General features: G+C 40.6%; 3 protein-coding genes, 1 long non-coding RNA gene and 1 pseudogene across 6 annotated transcripts; 3 read left to right on the top strand and 2 right to left on the bottom strand.

Annotated features, from left to right (window-relative positions):
• The first annotated feature begins 1,067 nt into the window (after positions 1-1,067).
• LOC116215944 lies at positions 1,068-4,659 on the top strand. 2 transcript variants are annotated; one of them, XM_031551773.1, is made up of 9 exons: positions 1,068-1,747; positions 1,846-2,552; positions 2,826-3,034; positions 3,198-3,278; positions 3,377-3,463; positions 3,544-3,676; positions 3,800-3,871; positions 3,994-4,116; positions 4,186-4,659. In XM_031551773.1, exons 1-9 carry the CDS (start codon positions 1,356-1,358, stop codon positions 4,308-4,310), a joined length of 1,929 nt encoding a protein of 642 aa, XP_031407633.1. In that variant the 5' UTR covers positions 1,068-1,355; the 3' UTR covers positions 4,311-4,659. The 2 variants fall into 2 exon arrangements, with proteins under 2 accessions (XP_031407633.1, XP_031407632.1); XM_031551772.1 differs by having other exon boundaries at positions 1,075-1,747; positions 3,967-4,116.
• Positions 4,660-6,116: 1,457 nt separating this feature from the next.
• Positions 6,117-8,528, bottom strand: LOC116189664. Its single transcript, XM_031519427.1, has one exon. It carries the CDS (start codon positions 7,881-7,883, stop codon positions 6,945-6,947), a length of 939 nt encoding a protein of 312 aa, XP_031375287.1. The 5' UTR covers positions 7,884-8,528; the 3' UTR covers positions 6,117-6,944.
• A 2,114-nt stretch (positions 8,529-10,642) lies between these two features.
• Positions 10,643-12,883, top strand: LOC116188624 (elongation factor TuB, chloroplastic-like). Its single transcript, XM_031518098.1, has 2 exons — positions 10,643-11,234; positions 11,548-12,883. Exons 1-2 carry the CDS (start codon positions 10,808-10,810, stop codon positions 12,597-12,599), a joined length of 1,479 nt encoding a protein of 492 aa, XP_031373958.1. The 5' UTR covers positions 10,643-10,807; the 3' UTR covers positions 12,600-12,883.
• Positions 12,884-13,012: 129 nt separating this feature from the next.
• On the bottom strand, positions 13,013-18,538 carry LOC116188625 (annotated as a pseudogene).
• A 3,728-nt stretch (positions 18,539-22,266) lies between these two features.
• On the top strand, positions 22,267-23,872 carry LOC116187285. Of its 2 annotated transcripts, none has more exons than XR_004152025.1 (3): positions 22,267-22,386; positions 22,829-23,040; positions 23,468-23,872. It is a non-coding gene; the product is annotated as an uncharacterized LOC116187285 (long non-coding RNA). The 2 variants fall into 2 exon arrangements; XR_004152024.1 differs by having other exon boundaries at positions 22,277-22,386; positions 22,825-23,040.
• The last annotated feature ends 691 nt before the right edge of the window (positions 23,873-24,563 follow it).

Genomic DNA, 24,563 nt, shown 5'->3' with positions numbered 1-24,563 from the left:
TGTTAAACTATTATTCCATCATACACGTCCAAAATGATCTCCAGTATTTCTAATTTGATCACAATCTAACTTGTTTTCGGTTCTTAAACTGCATCGATCGCGTCCTGCAACATATCAATGATATAATGTCGACATATTGATTAGTTGCCTATTATGAATCGGCTGATTTAATGTCCACTAACTTTTGGTCACTAAAGATGTAAAAATAGATTATTTTTTTTTTTGGGTAATAGTAAAATAGAAACTTTTGACGAATATGTTGTATAACTGTGTATGCAACATGTTGAGAATTGTATGTCTATTTTCAAACAAATTAATTGTTTGTTATTTTTTAACACGACAATTCGACCTATCCTACTTGAAAATTTCTTTTTTGTTTCGGTGAATAAAATTGTGGGAGATATTTTTCTCGCAATTCCGGAGATCAAATATTAAATGTTATTTTCTCTCCCAACAAGTACGCCTCTAAGAGCTTGAATTGTGTTCTACTCTTCACAGAAGTTAGAGTTGCTTACTATTCAACCAACGCTTTGTTGGTCATATTTAAAAATTTTTAAACCTTTTGTTTCTTAAAATGCATTAATCACATATTGCATCAACGTATATAAAATATATATACTATTTTCACCAGTTAAATATACATATATTTTAATTTTAATTAAGGAAGAAATTCTATTTTTTATGAGACTATTAGGTGTGTTTAGTCGATTGACTGAAATCATAATCTCTGTTTGGATATTGATTTGGCCCTAGTCGTGAGGAGTTAAGGAAGAACTTTAATATCCAAGTGAAGAGTTGATCAATTAATTAATTAAATTAAATCGATAGGACGCAAAAGCCGTCTAATAATAGTATTAGTGCAACTGGGATATATGGGATTTTTCTGTGGCTTTGCCAATATCATATATAAGTTGATAATCCAGGAAACGACAGCGTATACTCTCAAGCCGGCGCCGGCACCATATTGTATGTGACCAGTTGGCAGTTCTGATTATTGTCATGCCTTTTTTTTAATTAAAAAAAGCTCACAAACTTAGTATTATGAAATATAAATTCTGGTCATTATAATAAAAGAGTACGAGTAGTGATACAATAAGTATCGAACTCGAAATATCTAAATTACCATACGATAACGTGTGTTATTGCGCTACACTTTTTTTTCCTCTTTATTTTTCTGGGGCCAAGTTTGTGAGGAAGCTGATACTACCAAAGTCCTAAACATAAACCAAATCACCTCTCTTTAGTCTTTCTCTGTGACAACATCAAAACGTACATAAAAACTCTTCTATGATCTCTTTTGGGTCATCGAAAGAGGACGGTGAGCAGAGACTTTGTTACGACTGACGAGCGAGAATATGGTGGGTTCAAAGATCAGCTTGAAGAAGAAAATCGCGGACGGCAGGCAGCAAAAACCCGAGCACACGCCCGACCTCACAGACTTCATGAACGACATGTTCTTTGGGACCATGAAGACCGACAAGACAGCCTATAACTTGACGGGCCGCGAAGGCGACGAGGAAGTTGACGAGGAGGATGATTTCGAGAGCAGTACGAGGAGCAACAGCAGCAGCAGGCAAACGCAGGAGTGGCTCGAGCAAGCTAGGCGGATGGTGGCGGCGTCGCCTGCCCGGTGCGACTCGCCTTCCCCGCTTGTAGGGTCACCTCGGTTTGCAGCAGCGGCCCAGGGCAGGCTCTCACTTTCCTCCCAGCTGGACCGGAGGGATCCGCTCTCTAGGTCTGCCAGAAGGTACAACGAGAACAACTGATCATGTCACGGTTGAGTATGAGTTTTATCCGTCGTAAATTTATATGATCATAATGTAAACGTTAAGTTCATGCATGCAGGCACAGAGCACTGGACGGCTTTAGCGGCGAAATCCTGACAAAATCGGCGAAGCATAGCCGCAATAGATCCGAGACGCTGGACATAGGAGGTCCGGACTCTCCCACCGGCGAATCCCCTGCTTCGGCGGTCCAGAAATGGTTCTCCAACATGCTCAAACCACCCAACGCCACGTCGGCAGAGGACCCCACCGTAGCCCCCCACATCAGCGAACAACCCCAACCACCTCAGCGCATGCCACCTCGGCTGTCGACCCACAGCCGCAGGTCCCGCTTCCAAAGCCACCCCGCCGTGACGCAGCCGCAGGGGATCCCTCCCCCTCCGCGCCGCAATTTTAAGACATCAGCGCAGGCGCAGGACGGCCAGCAGCAGCTGCTGTCCCCGCCGAGGAATCTCGTCGAGTCCGTTCACCGGCGGTCGATCTCGTCAGCAACATGCTTCGCCCCCGACGACAGGGTCCTCTCCCCCCTGAGGAGCATCGTGGAATCGGCCCACCGGAGGTCGATCTCGTCGTCCACGTGCTCGCTGGAGAAGATTGCCCCGCCGAAGGACAACGGCAATGGGTTGGCTAGGGAAGGTGAGGGGGAGAGGGGTCTGAATCCGGTCAGCGTGAATAAGTTCCTGAAGGAACAGAGGGGCAAGATCGAGAAGCTGTTGGACGGACAGATCGATGCTAGGCCCAAGATTGTCTTGTCTGGACCTTCAAACAGTGAGCTTTCAGTCCCCATTTCTCCACGCGATTCAAGTTCTTTCACACTTGATGAAAATCCTCAGCAGATATTTTCGAGCATATTGATGGGAACTATGATTTTATTATTGCAAAGATGCTGTTGTTACTTGTTTGTTTAAGGAATAATGAATCTGATGATCGATGAACTGGAGAGTAAAACTAAATTGAGACCCTAAAGATGAAACGTTTGAAGCTACAGCGCGTGTAGACGGGTTTCGAGTTTCGTTAATTCGGTCTTGCAATATTTTGTAGGTACGAGTTCTATGGTAGCTGCAATATGTTACGCGTGGCTGTTGGAAAACCGGGTGAGCAAAAACAGGGGAAATGGTGATGAAGATGGGGGAAATGTGGTGGTGCCCGTGATGAATTTCAAGAGGTCAAGGATGTGGAAACATAGGCAGGCTGCTTGGCTCTTCCATCACGTGGGTTTAGACCCATCCTCAGTTCTCTTTGCTGATGAGGTGCTTATCAGCTTCTTCGTTTCGATTTTATACGACGTGTTCCTAGTAATTTGTCGTGGAAAATGCTTAAAACACTTGCAGAGCAAACAAAATGGATCGCATTCTTGAGTCGTCTCTGCTGGACATGTGACAGTTTGTGGTGTTGCTTTTAAATTCGTACCAGGTAGATTTGGAGAGTCTAATGATGGCTGGGAGGTTGAACATACTCGTGGTCGGTCAAGACGTTCTTAAAACCAACAACGAGGTCAGAACTGCCAGGCTTCTTCCATGTTAGAAGCTTCTCAAAATCTTATCAATGGCATTTTGTGCCTTTAAATTAATGGTATTTCTTTTTACCTCTAGGTTGGGTCTCAATGCACAATCCTTACGGACAACTATTGTGAAGAAGCCTATGATCTTCTTCAAACTGCTTTACTGAAGAAACTTTTGGTAAGATTGTTTGCATTAAAACACCTAAAAAGTCAGTGGTTGATTTTAATAAGAATTCTAACTGGTCTTCTGGCTAACAGCTTGCCGGAATACTTTTAGACACACAAAATCTAAGTGCAAGTGCTGAGCTATCTAAAACTAGAGATGCAGAAGCAGTACAGTTGCTGCTAGTCGGCTCAGCCCCCAATTACAGAAACGCTCTCTTTGATCAGTGTACGTCCTTTCACTATCATCTGTAATGTATAAATAATCTCATAAAAACTTTACAGTTTAGGCATTATATAGATAAAGAGCATTTAAGCTTATTCTCATTTTCTTTGTTGTGGCTCCTTCCAGTGATGCAAGATCAACGGGATGGTGCCTTTATTGAAGTTTTGCGTCAGAGCTATGGGAAGCCTCTTAGCGAGAGTAAGCAACTTCCCTTCTTGCTTGGAGAAGGGTGCTACCATTCCGATTTAGTAGCTATTCTTATCGTTTGTTTCCATACTACTAAAAAAACACAGATTTTCTGGATGGGGGGGCACTTGCAGAGCACAGAGTTCCGGACAGAAAGTCCACTTCTGCCCTTTACCATGAACCGGCAACGAGAGGTCCAAATACAAAGTCTAATGATGCCACAAATGGGATGCCTCACAAGGTTTCCCCAAGACCAGGTGAGATTTCTGTTTCTTAGTCATGTCAAAGAATACAGCTTAACCTATTGACACCATAAGTTCTTGCAGATAATAAAGAGAATACAACTCCTGCTCAAGCTCCAGCAAAGGCATCAGCTGAATCGGCACCGGATGCTGGCCGAGGGAAGAACAAGTTCTTTCTCGCCAAGTGGTTTGGGTTCGGTTCGAAATGAAGATGAGAGGTTTGCTTCAGTTTATTGATTGTAATTTATTTGTTGCCTTCAGAAAGGTCTCTGAAATTTCAGATAAGACATACATGTCGAGATTTCTATAGTTAGTGGTGGGTCCAGTGATACTCGTTTGGCTATTTTTTGGTATTATCTCTTCATTGTCCTCACTTTTAGATGTCAGGGGTGCCAGAGATAGTTCCATAGTTGATAAGAGTGAGCGATGCTGGCACCTTGTGGTATTCTCCATGTTTGTGTCTATTACGTTGCAGAACTTGTGTGCCATTGATATGATCTGCCATTTTGTACTGTTGAGACATGCAATTTAACGTGATTTATTCCTCATTTCATTGTTTGCTGTTGTGTTTGCTATTACCCAGCTGTTGTTTCTGGAATATGAGCTTTCTTTCCTTCCTTTACGACTTCTATAGGGGTGTGCATGGATATTAGGTATACTCGGAATTGATCGGAACCTACCAATTACGGTAGGGTCCGGGTAATTCATATTGAAAATATGATAGGATCCGAGTATTAAAATAAGAAACCGGTAAAAATCGATTCCGGTTTCGATTTTTGTATATAGAGTATCTATAACCGGTACTTGAACCCAAATAATGGTTACTAATTAAAAAAAAGAAGTTACTGAAAGTCTGAAAGACTGAAACTAAATGTAAACCTAACTAGAGCTTCTCGATTCCCCTTTCTCTTCTCTTTGTCTCTTCTCCAATCTCCATTCCCCTTTCTCGATTTCTATGAGCTAAGCTCTAATCCAACCCATACGTCTCCAATCTCCATCTTCTCTCTCTCTCTCGCTCTCTGTTTTCGACTTTCTGCTATTTGCTCCGTCCCCTGCTCCAAGCCAGAGCCTCTCCTCAGTCTTCGCCAAGTTAAAGTTTCTTTTTTTTGTTGGTTTTTGTTTTCCAGCGTCTGGTTCTTCGATCTGATGGTCACTCCCGGTTGGTCTGGTCTCAGGGAGACGCTTCTTCACTCTCCTTCAAGTATTCCGAAAGTTTATTCTAGTTTGGCATCAATTAGAAGCGGTAAACAGGTTCATCATGCTTTCTGTGCTAAGAGTGGGTATTTATCATATGGTGTTGTGATCACATCTCTCACTGATATGTATACGAAATGTGGCGAAATCATTTATGGCTTATGATTATTTAACAGCTTGCTAGTGAGGGATACTATGTACTGGACTATGATTATTGTTGGTTGTGGGCAAAATGGAAAAGCCCACGAAGCTCTGAGGTTATTCCATGAAATGATGGGAACTGGACTGGAGCCAAATGAAGTCACTTTCTTGGGTGTTTTAGCTGTCTGCTGACATTATGATCTGGTTGAACAGGCGATGACTGTATTCAATTCTACGGAGACAAAAATTTTTTTTTATAGGTTTCGATAGGGTATCTCGAACTGTATTATATAATACAAATTCCGGGTAGGTTCCAGTTTCAGGATTCAACGGGATAAAATTCAGTTTCAAAATCTTGAAATATGTCCCTTACAAGATAGGGTCCGGGTATCGTGAAAAATAATACACGGACCCGATCACCCAGTTGTGTATCCCGTGGTAGCACAGTACCTGTCATTCTTAGTTGACAGTGACTCGGAATTTGTCTTGAGCTGCCATATTACAAGTAGAAATTGTTGCTTCCCAAGCTATGAAGTTGCAGAATTTTAGGATTATTATCATAAGACCGCACTGGGGCCCTTCACGGGTGCCGGTCAAAAATGCCACCCTCTAGAATGAGCGCAGATGTTCGATAATTTAGCGGTCAATGTAATCTGGGGATAAGATAACAATTTGTTTGCTTAATGAACTCAAATCGTGGTCATATGCAGAATCATTCTTTCATGCAAGCAAGAATTCTAATCCCAAACATTACAAGTTCATATCTCGGTAACGTTCATCAGTTCTTGATCCTTTTGATCTGATCTGATGATCCCACCTTCCATAATCAATTATCTGGTGTTCAAAACTGGGGAAGCTTCACACAAGAGAACCCGACAAGAAACAGCTCCTCTTCCCCATCACATGCATAGGCATTGTCATTGCCAGATACAGACATTCACTAGCTTGTAAAACCTATCCTCAAATTCTCATGTATGATTGTATACATTAATAATATATATATATATATAATTCAGAGAAATAGCAACACAGTATTGGTTGGAAGACTTAAAATATGAGGAAAAAAATCTATATTTCGCAATTATCAAGATCAGATCAAGAGAGAGAGCATCCAATTTGTTAGAAGGAGACACCTCTAGATAGGTAGATGGATTGATGGGGACGCCATTGAGGCAAATATGTAAGTGATCCAATCTGTCTTTGTCCAGTTTTGCCCCAACTTGCTCAATTCCCAGCTGTTCATGCCCATCCAATCAGCCTGCCCCATTCCTCTCCTCTCTCTCCCAAATCCAACTGCACTCTAACCACTCTCATCTTCTCGTTCTTGCTGGTCCATCACATGCCCCTTGTATACCGTTTCCGTAGGTTTATCACGACGACGGACTGAATCGGTCACAGCCCAACACGTTAATCGAGCATGGACAAAACCTTTTGTAAAAAGGCACAGACTTGCGTGTGGTCCTTTCTATTAAATCTGTTAGGCTTAAATTGTTCATTTGCCGTATCTATCATTCTACCTTCCAAGCATAGAGAAACAAGGAGAACTCTGACGTGCCTAGCGTCTCGGCTGAGCCGGAACTTCCTGTGTGAGATGATGACAGGGGAGACATAATAGCTGATGGAGAAATCGACGATAGAACCGGCTTGAAAATGAACAGTGCGTGCCTCAGCCCCGGACTAAAGAGCCAGTCGTGAACATCCCAGTATACTTCGACCCTGAGCTTGTTGACGAAGATGGACTCGTTGCCTCTGAACTTCCACTGGAGGTGCTTGACATGAACTACTAAATTCCCGTCGATCCTTATCTCCATTTCGGGCTCGACGCCATTCAGAGAGCCGCTACTTCCATTGCTATTGTTTCCACTGGTGGCACGATTCTTGCACTCGATGGAAATCTCGTGAAACTTGCCCTTCTCGTAAAACTTAGCCCGTGTAGAGAACTTCTTCTTACCAAATATATGTTCCTTCTTCGAGACGAGGATGGGCTCGATAAGAGCAGGCCTGCACCCGGTCTTTCTGTAGGCGTCCTTCTTCAGGTCCCCGACAAGAAGCACGACCTCCTCATCGCACACGACAGCCACGTAGTACTCGGAGCTCGGTTCCGCTTCTCCATTGAATTTAGCGGCTTTAAGGTCCCAGAAGACATCCACAGACTTCCCATCCACCGTGAATCTCTTCGACCCGTGCTTCCTCCAAAAGTACCACGGCTTGAGCTCGACTTTGCAGGTCTGCTGGTTCTCCCTGTTGAGGCCTTCCACCGACACGGAGAGGCCATGGAGCATCAGGTTCTTGCACCAAGTGATGGTGATTAATCTGCACTGATCAGCAACTTTCGTGCGATAGACAGACATGAACACGCTCTGCCCCGACCTTGTGACAGCCGCCGGGTCATCGCTGAGCTTCTCGCCTAAGGAGAAGCAAGCCGGAATCCCGATTGGATCTTGCATTTCTTTTTCCCTCTAAACTTTTAGCCCAAACTGCAAGTAAAATCTATCAGCAGAGCTCTTTGTTTGGGGGGATGAAACTATGGGTTGGTCAGAGCTGCAGTGAGTGAGAATATCAGCATATGGGATGAAAAAGAAGGAGGACGAGGAAGGGGAGAAAGAGAGAGAGAGAGAGGGATCTTATTTAGAAAAAGAATCCAATCAGAGACACTGCCAGGGATGCTCTTGGCAGGATATTAGCAGATAAAATTATTCATAATATATATATATATATATATATATATATATGTCCATATGCAAACTGGCATAGTAGACTGAGTCTACTGGAAAACATTTCTCAGCACTGAAAAGAGCGAAAGTTTTGTTAACCGCGAATGGTTCGGCATGCACATATTAAGAGTTGGGCGAAGGCCGTAATCGACTGGATCCGATCGCGTCTAATTTTCTTGTCAGATTATTCCAGAACTAAGCAAGACAAAAGTGGTGAATTCGAGATGGTTCAGCTTTTTTGATGCAGATATGTTTACTCTCTTCCATACAATATGGTGGAAAGGCAGAGAAGCCATTTTCACCAGATTTGGAGCATAGGTTTCTGCAAAAAAATGAAGAATAGAATAACTCTTGGATTGGTTGGAAGCATGAATATAAAAAAATAATTTGGCAGTAAACTAGAAGATGACCAGTCAAAACCACAAAAAAAGTCGAGAAAAAAAAATGATCAGTAAGAAAGAGAGAGTTGTTGTTTATTCCGATGTGGGTCTTGCTGATCTTACATGATTTGAACAAGTAAATCCATTATACATATATACGTACATATATATATATATATATTGTGTAAGAGGTAGAGTTAGGAGTTGCAGAGAAGTTCATATAAAAAAGGGAATCTTCTTCTTGTTCTTGTTTAATGTTGCAGTTTTAACTGCTGTAGATCTGGTCCAATCTCCCTGCACTTTTTAGGTTAAAATAGCTGGAGACAAGAAGGACACTCAGCTCAGAAGCCAAGCCCTCTCGTTCTTTTCATCTCTCAGTTACAAGTGATTGAGCTTGAGAAGTGGTCAAAAAAGATGATCCTCATGCATCCCTTTCACTGCAACAGTACCTTGCCAAAAGAAACAGTCCATCCCTGATATGTCACATTAAATTCCGTTTGATTGCGGGAACCATGCATAAACTACGATGAGTATAAATAAACCAGTCGGGTTTGGATTAACGTGTCAATCATGGCCCCGTGGTTTGACTTCATTTATTGTTGGACAGAGGAATCCTAAGGGACTTCCTGTGGACTAGTGTTGTTTGAAATGTACCATACGAACCATCTCAGAGCACATGATGTACAATGGGTCAGAAGTGCTTGCCCACAAATGCAAATTTACAATCATGCAGCAATCGTTGTTCAAACAAAACACATGCAGGGATGAGACAGCTGCACGTGCAGGGCCCAGAATACAGATTTAGGGCTTCAAATATGAGAGCTCTTCATATGATCTAGAGGCCCAAAATGCACTCCTACACATGTATCGGGGGCATTCTCGTCATTCTGAAATTCTACGGCCAGCTGGCAATCTTCAATTTGTAGCATTTGCCAGCTTGTCATTCTGGTCTGATGCGTTCTTGAGTTGGGTTTATCATTTATGGACTCAACTTGCCAGCAGAAATGGTTTCTTTCAAAAAGTCTGCTTGGAGAATTGAAACACTCTGGCGAACCGTGTATGAGTCGAATAGGACTCTTGCTAAAGTGCGGGCTTTTTGTATGGATTATTTGGTTTGGCTCTTCAGCCAACGAACATCTGTTTTGAGACATGCAAAATGGTGAATAACGCAAACTCCACCTTCTCGTTGCGATTTCCAATGAGAAGTCCCACTCGGTCCAACTTGCCATGGGGCAGCAGGAAATATCGCCTTGCATGACCTGCGGTATTAGGTTGATACAGCGAACCGTTCAAGATAACTTGGAAGGCGAAAATGCAGATAGATTGACTTATAAAAACCGGGCTTATCATGAGATTGGGATACACAGAGAAGGGATAGGGTCAATGAAACGAGTCCCCCATGCGACTGAAACAAGAGTTAGGATTTAGAGGAGCTACAGGAATGAATGATGGAGCATGAATGCAGCAGTAAGTCAAGGTGATGCTGTCTGCTGAGAGACAGCCGAGTAGTCGACATCTGTTCCCGTAAATTTCTACTCTTTCTTCCCCTCCAAAACAGAACAGCCTGCCTATGGTCTGTGCAGATCCTTTCAGGATGCCATGTTCTCACTTCCAAGATGAGACAGTAGTGTCCTGTTAAGTAAGGTTCCAAATGAAAGCTATCATATTCATCGTCGACTTGTTTCACTATGCCTTTACCTATTATACCACATCAAATATTTGTCCCGAGGAAACTTCGAGCCGTGAGAGCTAGCGGAGCCGTCGGCATATCTGTGGCTTGTGTATTAGAGTTAGTATACATGGAACAAGAGAGCAGCTCAGATTTTGCTTCAGTGGGCTGTCTCCTCGAATTGAATTTGCGACACTCAGACATACATGCATAAACCGATCCCACAGGGCTGCAGTCACTTCATCGCCTCTGAGCCACAAAGCCCATATGGAATATGAACATGCGATGTTGAAAGTTGAAACATTGGAACACTATGGGCCTCAGACACACCACTGGTCTTCCCGTCTCTAGACACTGTCGTGGATTACGGGGGCACGTGTCACCAGCTGGGAGCGAGTAGCATGGAGATTCTGTACCCCCCCGGGTGAGACAAGGCAGAGAAGCAGCAGAAGAAGAAGTGGATAGAAGCTCGGACGAGAGGCCATCTCTGGTTCTGCAGAGGCAAAGAGATAACTAAGAAGACCAATTCTCTCTTCTCCTCACTCTCCTCTGCTCGGCTGAGCTTCTCCTTCTTCCTCAGCTTCAGCTTCAAGAGCCTATCTTTTTCAATGGCAATGTCGGCCGCTGCCACCGCCTCTGCTTCCTCGAAGCTCATCTACCCATACGCGCCGTCGTCATCCTCGTCCTCCTCCTCCTCGGCAGCTCCCCGCTCCCTCCCCTCCACTTCACTCCGAGCGAAGCTAGCCCCTCCCCCCCAGCTCTCGTCCTCCTTCATCACCCCCTTCACTGCCCCCTCCTCTTCCGGCAGTTCTGCGGCGGCCACTGCCTCCCGCTGCCGCCGGGCCCTCACCGTGAGGGCTGCCCGCGGGAAGTTCGAGCGCAAGAAGCCCCACGTGAACATCGGCACCATCGGCCACGTCGACCATGGGAAGACCACCCTCACTGCCGCCCTCACCATGGCCTTGGCCTCCATGGGCAACAGCGCCCCCAAGAAGTACGATGAAATCGACGCCGCCCCAGAGGAGCGCGCTCGAGGTATTCTCAGTTCTTCTTGGGTCTGCAATTTCTTGATTTCCTGTCTGCAGGTTAGGGACAGAGCATGAGTAAAGGTCGAACTTTTACGTTGTCCCAACACTTGAAATCGTGTAATGTCCCATTTCACGATTGCGGTTGTAGTGACCAATCCATCATTGGTTGAATAAACTGCCTTGCTAAGTGATTTAGGGCTCTTTTTCTTGAACTTCATGATGGGGACTTCAATTCAATTGCATAAGAGAGAAGACCAATTCTTGCCAATAGAGAAGAGCTGTGAAGATTTTTGTGTGTGTGTGTGTATGCGTGGATATAGGTATCACCATCAACACTGCTACTGTCGAGTACGAGACCGAGAACCGGCACTACGCACACGTGGACTGCCCAGGCCACGCAGATTACGTGAAAAACATGATCACTGGTGCTGCCCAGATGGACGGTGCAATCCTCGTGGTCTCAGGTGCGGACGGGCCCATGCCCCAGACTAAGGAGCACATCCTCTTGGCCAAACAAGTTGGTGTCCCCAACATGGTGGTCTTCCTCAATAAACAAGACCAGGTGGACGATGAGGAGCTTCTCCAGCTCGTAGAATTGGAAGTCAGGGAGCTGCTTTCCTCCTATGAGTTCCCTGGGGATGATGTTCCGATCATCTCAGGTTCTGCTCTCTTAGCCTTGGAGGCTCTGATGGCAAATCCTAGCATTCAGCGTGGGGAGAACCAGTGGGTCGATAAGATCTATGAACTCATGGATGCTGTGGACAGTTACATCCCAATCCCACAGAGGCAGACCGACCTCCCATTCTTGCTCGCAATCGAAGATGTATTCTCAATCACGGGTCGTGGGACCGTGGCCACTGGACGAGTTGAGAGGGGCACCATCAAGGTTGGGGACACGGTGGACATTGTTGGCCTGAAGGACACGAGGAACACCACAGTCACAGGGGTCGAGATGTTCCAGAAGATTCTTGACGATGCGATGGCAGGGGACAATGTGGGACTCTTGCTCCGTGGTATCCAAAAGGCTGATATTCAGAGAGGGATGGTCTTGGCAAAGCCTGGTACAATCACTCCTCATACTAAGTTTGTTGCCATCGTTTATGTGTTGAAGAAGGAAGAGGGAGGGAGGCACTCCCCATTCTTTGCTGGGTACCGACCCCAGTTCTACATGAGGACGACTGATGTGACGGGAAGGGTGGCTTCAATCATGAATGATAAGGATGAGGAGTCGAAGATGGTAATGCCTGGAGATCGGGTTAAGATGGTGGTCGAGCTTATCATGCCGGTGGCTTGTGAGCAGGGTATGAGGTTTGCTATCAGAGAAGGTGGGAAGACGGTCGGAGCCGGAGTTATTCAGTCCATCATTGAGTGACCTCCATTCAGCATTTTGGATGCAATCAGCTTTACTCATCCTTACAAACTTATGAGATGTCAAAATATTTTGGAGTTCAATTCATCTTTTTTGCCTTGAAGGATGATTAGCCTAATTTTTAACTTTTTTAACTTCCTCCTTTGACATCTTCACCATTTTCGAGCAAGTCGGTTTCATACCCTGGACTCATCATTGAAAGTTTCAATGTGCAAGATGGAATGACATGGTATTTTCCATTGACAATACCGTGTAACCGAGGAAGATTATATATTCCGATTAATGTCTCTTTGAGTGTTTTCACGTTACATGACATCTAATGTAGAAACTACCCCGCAACAATCATGCATATTCTGTAGCTATCAGCGGACTAATGCATGCGCGTGTGGAAAATTTCAACTTCAAATTGGATTGCCCTAGAAAATGGTTGATCCAATAAGCTCTTGCACAAACTCTGCTCTCTGCCTTCTTATCTCGTAATCTTGTCCCTGAACTTCATGTGACAATGATGATGAAGCACTGCAAACACAACAGAGGTACCCATGGCAGTTTAAACACAGTCTAGTAATCAAGCAGAAAGCAAAACGGGATGAATGTACCTTTTCAAACTGGGAGCAATAGAAGAATCTGTACTCATAGTCTGATCTTCCCGGATCTTTTTGGAATCTGAAATTGGTATGTTGCAGAGGAAGGGTGATAAGAGTGGATCCGGTGAAGTTTCATTTATGTTCCCCCTATTAGTTCCGGAGGACCAGAGAAACGAGCTGAGTTCCTTCTCCAGATTCCTTGAGGTACCGGTCGAGGGGCCAGATTTTTGAGAATTTTCTCTTCCGCTGTGAGAGCTCAGGACAGCATTTTTCAGATTAATTGTAAGAAAACCAACTTTGCTCTACATGTCCGAAAATTAGAACATTAAGAGCCTAATACAATGATTCTTTTAAGGAACTGGTGTGCTGTACTATGATATGCCCAAATGCATCTTTTCTTAAGTTCGAGGCGTAAAGAGGGCAAACCTGGAAATTTTTGCAGCAGAACAGGCAGCAGATGAAAAAACTAGAACTTCAAAACACTTTCCTCAATTTTAAATCAATTCACTGCTTGATCTTCACACTGGAATAAGTGCATTCAATGAATGATCAGCTATGCAGAAGTAACAAAGGATAGCAGAGTCGATGGAGTACTTACTGCATTTTTCAAGTCAAAGCAGTGTAAGTTCTGCAAGTGACTGCACAGAAGATTTGCCACAATATAACAGAGAGGGCATGGAAAGAAAAGTCTTGCATCTTCTTCTCCTTCAAATTCATCCTACACCAGATGGTTATCTGTCACAAGACAATCAAAGCAGTAAAGCGGAGGAACTCGCCATAAAGATGAATCACATGTACAAATTTCAGAAGTCTGAGAATAACGATTGTTTTGAAAGACCATGAGACCAATATCAACATGATGCTTCAAAGATACCCTTCCATCAACCATGCACTCCCCCCCTTCCCCTTTCGCCAAACCTAATCAAAGTCTTAGAATAACGACTGCTTCGAAGGACTATGAAACCAATATCAACCTAATGCTTCAAAGATACCCTTCCACAACCATGCCCGTTTCAAGAAGACCAAAAGATAAGCCCATTTGTTGGGACAGTCTGAGCTCCTCTGCCAGAAGATTCATGTTCCAACTCATCAGTTTCTTTTCCTTGGCCAATATTCACACCGCTTATCGGAGAATGTCAAATCATCATCAGTTTCTTAAACGTCTACAACGCCGAACTCCTCAAGACCCCTATTAGCCTTCCAAGGCCTCAGGAAATCCAAGGTTACCAATTTTTCAGCTGACAGTACACATGAAATCGAATCATTCAGAACTGGCAGTGTATTGATTTTATGTACAGAGTCAGCCTCCGCCCAATTCCACTCGGACCCCTTCCGGCTGAGTATCTTCGCATACTTACTACTTTATTAGAATCCAATTACCCAACACCCTTGCCTCATCAATCAACCGGCAAACTGCCCATGACTATGGATATGAAAGGAAACATTATATCATCATGTTGGAATTATGATCTTTAATGTATGGCCCTCATTTTAATATAGCTCCCAATGATTACCCCATGATTATCCCATTTATTATCCCTCATTCCATGATTACGTTGCCATTATGATGGGAGATGGTTGAGTTATATATATCCATTGATTAGAGGTCCCCAAGCTCGGTGATTCATGAGGTTACACACGCCATCTACGTGAGATTACTGAGAGCTTGAAAGATTTTCGATCATTCTAAGAGTTCCAGGAGTCTCGGTGAATTCGGAATACTACTCGTGGTTGTTCGCTAGGCTCGTGGATTATTTAGTGATTATGTGCGAGTTATAATCCGGTCTCTCAAATACCATAATTAAAATCAATGGCTGGAGGTAATCCTAAATTCTTGCTTTCACTATTAATCGTGTGCTCTAAATTCAGTGAGAATTTCAGTATTTATCTCACATTTGGTATCATAGCCGTAAAGTCTCTGCCTTGATTGCATTTGATTTCATAAAATAAAACATACATCGAGTTATCGCACGTCGTATGTTTGATTCAATATTTTATGAATTTAATTTGCATGCTCTGATAATGGTGACATCTGGTGTTAAGTTATCATTCTTATTGAATAGCTGATCACTGAGATTAGGGCACTGCATTTGGATGGCTTATTCAGTTTGATTTCTTCTCGTATATGAATATACATAAGTGTTTGTGCATTCTGTCTACATGGGTGTGTTTTAATCGGCATCGATTGAAGCGATTCCTTGCAAAATTGATGTTGATTTATAAAAGGGCTTTAATTACGAGCAAAACCATTTGTTGAGTCATTCAAATCAGAATCTCAATATCAGTAATTTTGTGGTGGATCTCTTTCCGTTTTTAATACCCCATTAAGAAAAGGTCAATCCGAACGTGTACAGTAGAGTGAAAATGATTATCCTCTAAGGGTGAGGCCAAGCCATGGCAGATTGAACCAATGGTCTTTGTGCATGAAGAGATTGGCAGATGTAAACATGTAATTTTTATTTAATTGAACGTCTGAATTTGAGTCAAAAATCAAGATAACTATCAATAAACTGATGATTTGATGACACGGAACTTACACATATGAGGTCAAACCCTGAAAAGAGATTAGTTTATTCACTCATTTAGGGCAGTACGTAATTATAGTTGATCGGGGTCGAGATGCCCTCACAAAATTTTGATTTGTTTGAGTATTGGGGCGGATTTCGAATATCGAACACCAAAGGGTTAAAATATAACAAAAAAAAAACTCAGATATGCTGCTGGCCTTTGAATTTGATTTTGACATCGAACTTGCAATTCGACCCGCGTAAACTTTCTGATGGTTGGGCTTATGAAGTGGGCCCAATTGTTTTGACTTCCTTGCCCATTAAAGTATTTGTTACATTAGATAATACTAGTGAATTCAATGGCATCAACTGGAGTCTGGGATATTGTCGAGTTACCCAAAGGTTCGAAGGTCATAGGGTGCAAATGGGTCTTCAAAACCAAGAAGGATTCATTAGGTAATATCGAAAGATATAAAGCGAGACTCGTAGCCAAATGATTTACTCAGAAGGAAGGGATCGATTACATGGAGACTCTCTCTTCTATATCAAAGAAAGATTCCTTCCGTATTACTATGGCATTAGTAAGCCATTTTGACTTAGACCTGCAACAAATGAATGTGAAAACAGCCTTCCTCAATGGAAAACTATAGAAGAAGGTATACATGAAACAACTTGGAAGTGTTCTCCTCTAGTAAAGGTGAGCATTTGGTCTGCAAGCTCAAGAAATCCATTTACGGCTTGAAACAAGCCTCCCGTCAGTAGTACTTGAAGTTCCATGATGTTATTTCTTCTTTTGGTTTCGAAGAGAATATTGTGGATCAATGTATATACCATAAGGTCAGTGGGAGTAAGATTTGTTTTCTGATTTTGTATGTGGACGACATTCTACTTGCCACCGATGATAAGGGCTTGTTACATGAGGTGAAACAATTTCTTTCTAAGAATTTTGATATAAAGGATATAGGTGAGGTATCTTATGCCATTGGGATTAAGATCTATAGGGACAGACCTCACAGCATCTTAGGTCTATCACATGAAACTTTGGTCTTGGAGAGATTTCGAATGAAGTATTGTTCGCTGAGTGCACATCCATTGTGAAGAGTGACAAGTTCAATTTAAACCAATGCCCTAAAAATGATCTAGAGCGAGAACAAATGACAAACATCCCATATGCTTCATCTGTTCGTAGCCTTATGTATGCTCAATTTTGTATAAGGCCCGATATTGCATTTGTTGTAGGAATGTTAGGCAGATATCACAGTAATCAAGGAATGTACCACTGGAAGGCAACAAAGAAAGTCATGAAGTATCTGATACATGTTGATGTATAGACGAATCGATATTCTCGAGGTGGTAGGCTACTCTGACTCTGACTTCGCTAGTTGTCTCGACTCTCAGAAATCAACATCATGATACATCTTTATGATGGCCGACGAAGCTATTTCATGGAGAAACTCGAAGCAGACTTTGACTACTACATTTACCACTTAGGCTGAGTTCAGTGCTTGCTTTAAGGCTACCCCACATGGTGTGTGGTTGAAGAGTTTCATCCCAGAGCTTAGATTTGTTGATTCTATTGCTAGGCCATTATAGATGTATTGCGATAATTAGATGTTGTACAATTGGCTAAGAACCATAGAAGTGGAAGTCGAAGTAAGCACATCGACATAAAGTACTCAGCTATTAGGGAACGTGTGAAAGAGAATAAAGTGGTCATTGAGCACATTGGCACTAAATTAATGATCGTCGATCCTTTGACGAAATGCATGCCAACTAAGGGATTCAAGAATCATGTGAATCGCATGGGACTTGGTTCCATTATGTAGTAATAGTTGTACGAATCTTGTGTTTATATTGACACTCTTATTCAGCTTATTTCTCATACATATGTGCACTAGTTTGTGAGGAATAACAATTAAAGTTGGACCTAAAATAAATAGTTTATTCATGAAGTTTTGGTGTGAGGTTAAAAGAATGAGACACACCGTGACACAAGGGAGATAATACTCGTTCTAAGAGGACTTGTTGTCCTGATTCGTGTATCTTATTTCTTCTAAAGTTAGAAATCGAGATTTGAGCATCTAGATACTTAAAATTTTCGAATCAAGTAGGAGAATGTTGGAATTATGAATGTATGGTGCTCATTTTAGTATAGCTCCCAATGATTATCCCATTTATAATTCTCTATTCCATGATTGCGTTGTCATTATAATGGGAGATGGTTGAGTTATGTTGGGAATTATATTCACATATAGAAAATATGAAAGAATAACTATTGATTTATACAATATTTGGGTATCACCATTTATCATCTTAAATTTTTAAGTGAATATAAGCTCAGATCCGTATAAACTCAATAGAAATTCAATAATATATATATATATATATATATATATATATACACTGATTAGAGGTCCCCGAGCTTGGCCATTCGTGACCAAAAGCCAGCATATATATCCAAAATCAAAAGTGTGTGACTCGGAAAATCATGGAAGTGTATGGCATCCGGAGAAGTACGCTACTTTAGCAAAACACTGGTAAAAAATGGTAACTTTTTTCCAACAAGAAAGCAGTAGAAATTCCCAATGTAATGACAAGTACATGGGGTCAGACGGGAAGATTGGACGGCAATGAGTTGCTTGGCGGAGTTGACCCGTGAAGCCTAGAAGTTGACGTCCATGGGGCCGGCTTACTGGTCACCGGAGAGGCGTTTTGCCGGCGAAAAGGGAGGTAGGTCTGAGGCAAGAGATGGAGGAGAAGAGAAAGGAGCCATCTTTCAATCACAATCAACAGCTCAGATGATGTCATTGCGAGTGAGGGGTGGTGTTGGCTCACTGCTCTCTCTCTCTCTCTCTCTCTCTCTCTCATATATATAATATTTGCCCTGACAAATGATGTTTAAAAAAAAAATTATCTCCTCTTTCTGACACAAAAGAGCTAACAAAAAGTCGTCGATTTCTGACACGTGGCATGGCAGTCGAATTCTTTCTTATTTTCCTCATTCACACTTTTATAAGCCTTATTAATATTAATTAATTTTCTACCCACTCGTTTATTAATATATATATATATATGGATATAATTGACATTTCATTGTCAGAATGCTGAACTAATTAGTAATAATATCCATATTCTCGATTTCAGTAGGTAACTTTTTTTTTTTTAGAGAAAAAAAAATGGCGTTGCTTCAACTTATATATTCATATTTTCAGTTTGGCATCAGTATCTATATATATATATATATATATGTATGTATGTATGAAAATCTCGTTCATATAGAAGAAAACTGCACGATAGTAAATTGAGAAACGACATCTACATCAACGATTATAACATATATATGATCAAACCTAATATGACATTTTTGTCTCTCGCATGCGCTAACAATTTGTGCTTTCTCTTAATCATTTTAAACTCCTGTTCATTAATGAACATCTACATTTCAAGGGTGTTACGCATATTTCAATTTTACTGAAAATATCAAAAGTTTGCATATATTCTTAGAGAAAAGAATTTCTATATAGCAACTCAAGTTGTAAAAAGAAATATCACAAGGCTCCACCAGTTGGAAAAAGATAAATACAAGGCTTTCTACTACTAAGAAAGGATTTCTTGGTCATGATGACTTTGAAATTTGAATGGGATCAAGTGAACATTCATCAAGCAATTGATGCACGAATATCATATTAAGAGACAAAAGTAGAAACTGCCAAGACAATTAAAAGCGCGTCTCCAATTCAACAAACCATTAAATAAACCCACACACATATTCTATATAAATATATATACATTTCTGCTCAAGAGCCTACACGTATATATTAATTAATTAAATATAAAAAATGAGTATGATATTAAAAGAAATTTGGGAAAGTCCTACAAAAGACAACCCAAAAAAAGAAAACCCAGAACAATTAGATCAGCTCAAACCTAATGGACAAACCGATGCTTTGATATGGTGAGTCGGTGCCGATATGGAATATAAAGCGTGGTAAGGTGCATTCCACTTAATAAAGTTTCAATCAAAGTAAAAATTATATATATATATATATATATTAGTGCAATGAAATTACCCAAAAATATATAATGTAATGACGCCTACCTTTATTTGAAATTTTAAAAAAAATAATCAGAGAGGTACTAAAAATTTCTTGAGTTGTCATACTCCTTATTTTTCTCTCGTTTATCTATTTACGGCTCCTATAATTTTTCTTTTGGGGAAACAAAATATTTATTTTTCCTCCTATAAAGGAACGCCTATATTGGATAATATATATTCTTAGAGCTGCAGCTGCTTATCATTTTAATCATAAATAAATAAAAGAAACAAAGTAAAAGAAGTGTTCTCGTATTTAATTTCATGTTCCCATACAAAATGATCTCCCCACTAAAAGCTGTCGTTGCATAAGTTTGCTAGATAAATTAATATCAATATAATACTAAAGGAACCTTAATTTGATAACTAGCTCAATAGGAGCCACCTCTATACTTTATTTTTCTGACTTTTATCTTTCATCATAACTTGATCCTTCAACATTAATTTCATTTTAATTTAGTTTTGATGTTGTACTAGCGCAGTACTTGTGCAATCCATAAGTTTCATACATTTATTCTAGTAAAATTTGTATTAAAATATTTAAAAGGTGAATATTAGAATTAACAGTTTGCTTTTTGATAAGTTTGTATTTTGGTAGTTTTAATCAATTTAAAGTCATAAAATTAATGTTGTACACTAGTGCAATGCACAAGTTTTATATATATATATTTTTTGCCAATAAGTTTTTGATATATTTATTCCATTTAATATGACCTATTTAATGTAAACTGTAGTTCATTTTACTATATATAAATATAGCTTCTAAATTTGTTTAATTACTTATCTCTTACTATTATTGGTAGGAATATTTATCACTTTTCAAGTTAGTAGCATTTATTACTTCTCAAGTTAATTCTACTAATATATATAGATAGATATATAGATATAACTATATAATAAATTAATTTGATAATAAAAGGGAATAAAAGAAAAACATAATATTTAAATGGGACAACAAATATTTATTTATTTTCTTCCTAGAAATGAATGTGTTTGAGCGAACGATTATTATCTATATATATGTATTATAAAAGGGAGAAGGAAATTTGTTGGTATAACTTTCCTTCTATCCAGAATACCTATTACTAAATAGTATCTAAACTAAGAGCCTTTATATATATAAAATTAGGAATTAAATCGGTGAATTCATATGTTGCTTCTAACTACCATCACTTCCCTCTTATTTTTTTATTTTTTAATTTCATTGTTATTAATTTTATTGTTTTATATTTTCAATGGAACAAACTATGTTTTTTGAATTAAAAAAGTGGCAAAAAAATCTATTAAAAGACTATACTAACACTATAAAAGACATAGGATGTGGCGCAGAGGAATTAAAAGGCATTTAGAAATATTTTTCTTAACATAACTTAGCGTGAGTATAATTTTCAAATAAAATTTGATTTAACTCCGTGCATGCATGACACGAGTTCTAACCCTTCAAATTCAAATGGGCCGATTTATGGGCCACTAAGGCCCATTACTGCTAAAAATGGGCTCCATAGCCCATACACGTAACTTGATACTGCTACCCGGCCCGGATAACAGCCTGTCCCTCTCCCGCCTCTCTCTCTCTCTCTCGTAAAGACGATAACTGAAAAAGCAATTCAAGTCACGGCTTAGGCTCAGCTACGTTCTAAAAGCAAAACCCTTCATTGGAGCAGAAAGGGAAGGCTTCCCCTTCCATTTCCATGGCTCGGGACAAGGCAGTCTTTACTCCCCTCAGGCTCATTAACCCCAGTGGCGCCTGACTGAGGCTATAACGCACTTCACGATGACCTGGTTGCTCAATTAATTAGATCTTTCGATTATGTACGTGTAGTATTGTAAGTATGCGAGCCCATTCTATAGTCAACGCACTTCATGTCGGAAAATCTTCTGCTTGGAGAAGACAGGAAGCCAACACCGCGCCGGCCGGGATTGTCAGATGAGCTCAGATGATTACAACACTATACGTCGACGGATTTTGGCAGAATGACAATTCTTCTCATTGATAATGCATATAAATACTTGATACAATGACTTAAACCAAAAATACTTAAAAAAAGTATTTCACTCAACTGATTTACAAATATCTTGCCTAAATAAAATACAGAATGAATTCCCAACACATGTCCGATATATATATATATATACACACACACAATATGCCCGTTTACAAAAAAAAAATGTGAACGGGCCACTTGATTCGCTTAATTACTGTTATTGTGTTTGGTTACATAGTAGGATTTTAAAATCAGATTTTAGTTTTGAAAAAGAGTGGTATAAATGGGTCTACCCTTTGACTTTGTATGGGTTATGTTATTTTGTTGTGGAAAAAAGTGGTATAAATGAGACCCACTCTTTAACTTTATATGAGTTATTTTGTTTTGTAGTTAGTAGAATTAAGTTAGAATTGTTATTCTAAAATAATACTCACAAACCAAACAAGGCATGTATATCCGAGGAGGAGAGAATCTTAAAAGTATCTTAGGGTAACCATAGTCACAAGCAAATAACATCATTCGAGTTCTCAATCACGAAACCACATACCGCCCTCTAGTCTTGGTTAAGGTTCTTCCTCGGACCATCCGCATCAGCGTCGCAGATGAAATCAGCTGAAGGTGATGCGTGCTGACCGAATGGCCTCTTCTCTTCTCTGCTGATTAATCTTAGCTTAACTTCTGATATATATGAAAAGATCAGAACCTAATTAAGAGGAAGAGGTCACAGGATCACCGGGTTTTCGGTTGCTGCCTCCTTCATCACTAATAATAACATCTATAGTTTCCAGGCACATATATGCATTTATATATAACTAGATTTGATATTCCGGTCAGTAGCTTCGTTTAATTTTCCAATTGAAATCATTGCCGAACTTTATATTTTCGATTACATGTTGATTTTTGGACTTTTCCATCATGTTCTGTCATTTGTTTTTATTTTATTAATGGTTGGTCAAAAGGTTACGCGAGAGTTCCTCCTACATGGTTCCGAGGAATTGTCTCATCTGTTAATAATGTATATAGATGTGCTTTCAAACTCCTCTTATGTATGGGCAGGCAGGCTGAAGCATATGCTGTCCTCTGAGGGAATTGATGATGGAGAGATCTCAACCAGAGTATTGCACTAATGATGTGCTCGATGCTGGCAGTAAAGAACAACTCCAAGATCATCGTGTTAAACAAGAATTCGAATCCTCTGCCCATAAAAGGCAGAGCGTTGAGCAAAAGTCCGATAAATCTTTGATGGAATTACAGCAGGATCAACATGCTGAGGTAACCTAAACTGATTATTAAGTGGTATTTCGGATTATAGCTAGTGTTATCTTGTCTTCCCAATGCTCAATCCGACACAGAAACAAAAACAAATATATAGGTACTTGTAAACGTGGTCGTTCATATGATTATGAGAACCAACTACATGCATCAGCAGCGGCCTCCATGAACTATCAAAGAAAGCATCCCAGCCGTTTACTACTTACGATGAAATGGTCTGAAATTTTGAGAGTTCAATATATACATAGTACTAATAGTCCTTAGATTTTGTATGGATATAACTGCGACAAGAACTTCCTAAAATTGCATGGGCAACAAGCTATTTTGTAGATTAATTAAGAGGTAGGTAGAACATTCCTTTGCTAAGTTAACATATTATTGTTTTTTTTGTTCCCCTCTCTGAATTTAAGTTGTCTTGAAATCCTAGGAGTATAATAAGGATCAAAGTAAGGATGCTGACGATTGCTCGAATGGGTTATGTAAGTCACCCAGTGAGCTTCTTCTCCACATCCGATGTTTCCTTCCATTAATGGATGCTGTGAGGACGAGTATCTTATTGAAAAAGTGGGGGCACCTGTGGGCCGTGGTTCTTGACCTTCACTTTCCTGAGAGCCAGAGGTCTCTCTTCCTGGAGTTTGTGGGACGAGCATGTGCTCTTCGTAGCTCACGTTTTATGAGATCCTCTTTTCTATCGTGCATGTGACGACATTAGGGGTGTTGTACCTCCGATTACAAAATTGACTCTACTTGTGTTGTAAAAATATGTCGTGTGCGGGATCTCCATCTACTCATCCCTAGACATGGTAATCCCTATAAATTACCTTTCTCTCCATATTCAATTGTGAAATCCTAGAAATGCTTGGTTGGTCTCCTGATCAAGCAATCTCATTTTCATGGATTTTGCAGTCTACCGTTTCATTGCAACTTGGATTTGATGTGATTCTTTGGCCCTTAAAGCCGAGTGAAATTACTCGAGAAGATTGAAATTAAAAAAAAAAAACTACACTTCATTGATAGAGGTTCTTGAGAAAAGATGGATCCGCAACAAACTCTTGAGCCGCCGAAATTTTAAACTGGTTGTGGTCTTGAAAGATGCAATAGATTGCCAAGATGGCTGTACTCTTATTTTTCAATCTCTCTACGTAAATATGATGACATATACGTATGTATGAGTTCCTCTAGATTGATACCAATCATTAACTAAAACCTTCAAACTTAAAGAAGACAAATAGCTAGAGCGCATGAAAAAGATGTATAGGTACTACATACTCAAAAATATATATAAAGAGTACTGATAATCGGACCAGGAGCGCTTGATTCCCCTTCGGCTGCACGAAATATATATTGGTCAACATCACCATTTCTTGTGAGGTTCACAATCGACCTCTCTTGTCACGAAACAGATCATCCGTGATGCTGCAACGGCGTACGTGCACCATTTTCTTATCCTAGAAAATGTGAGATAGAGAGAGAGAGAGAGAGAGAGGAGTAGGGTTTTACGAGATTGCTGTAACTCGGAAATG

Source organism: Punica granatum, chromosome 8 (assembly GCF_007655135.1).
Source record: "Punica granatum isolate Tunisia-2019 chromosome 8, ASM765513v2, whole genome shotgun sequence".
NCBI lineage: Eukaryota > Viridiplantae > Streptophyta > Magnoliopsida > Myrtales > Lythraceae > Punica > Punica granatum.
The sequence above is the reverse complement of the archived record's forward strand: the minus strand, read 5'-3'. Positions and strand labels throughout refer to the sequence as shown.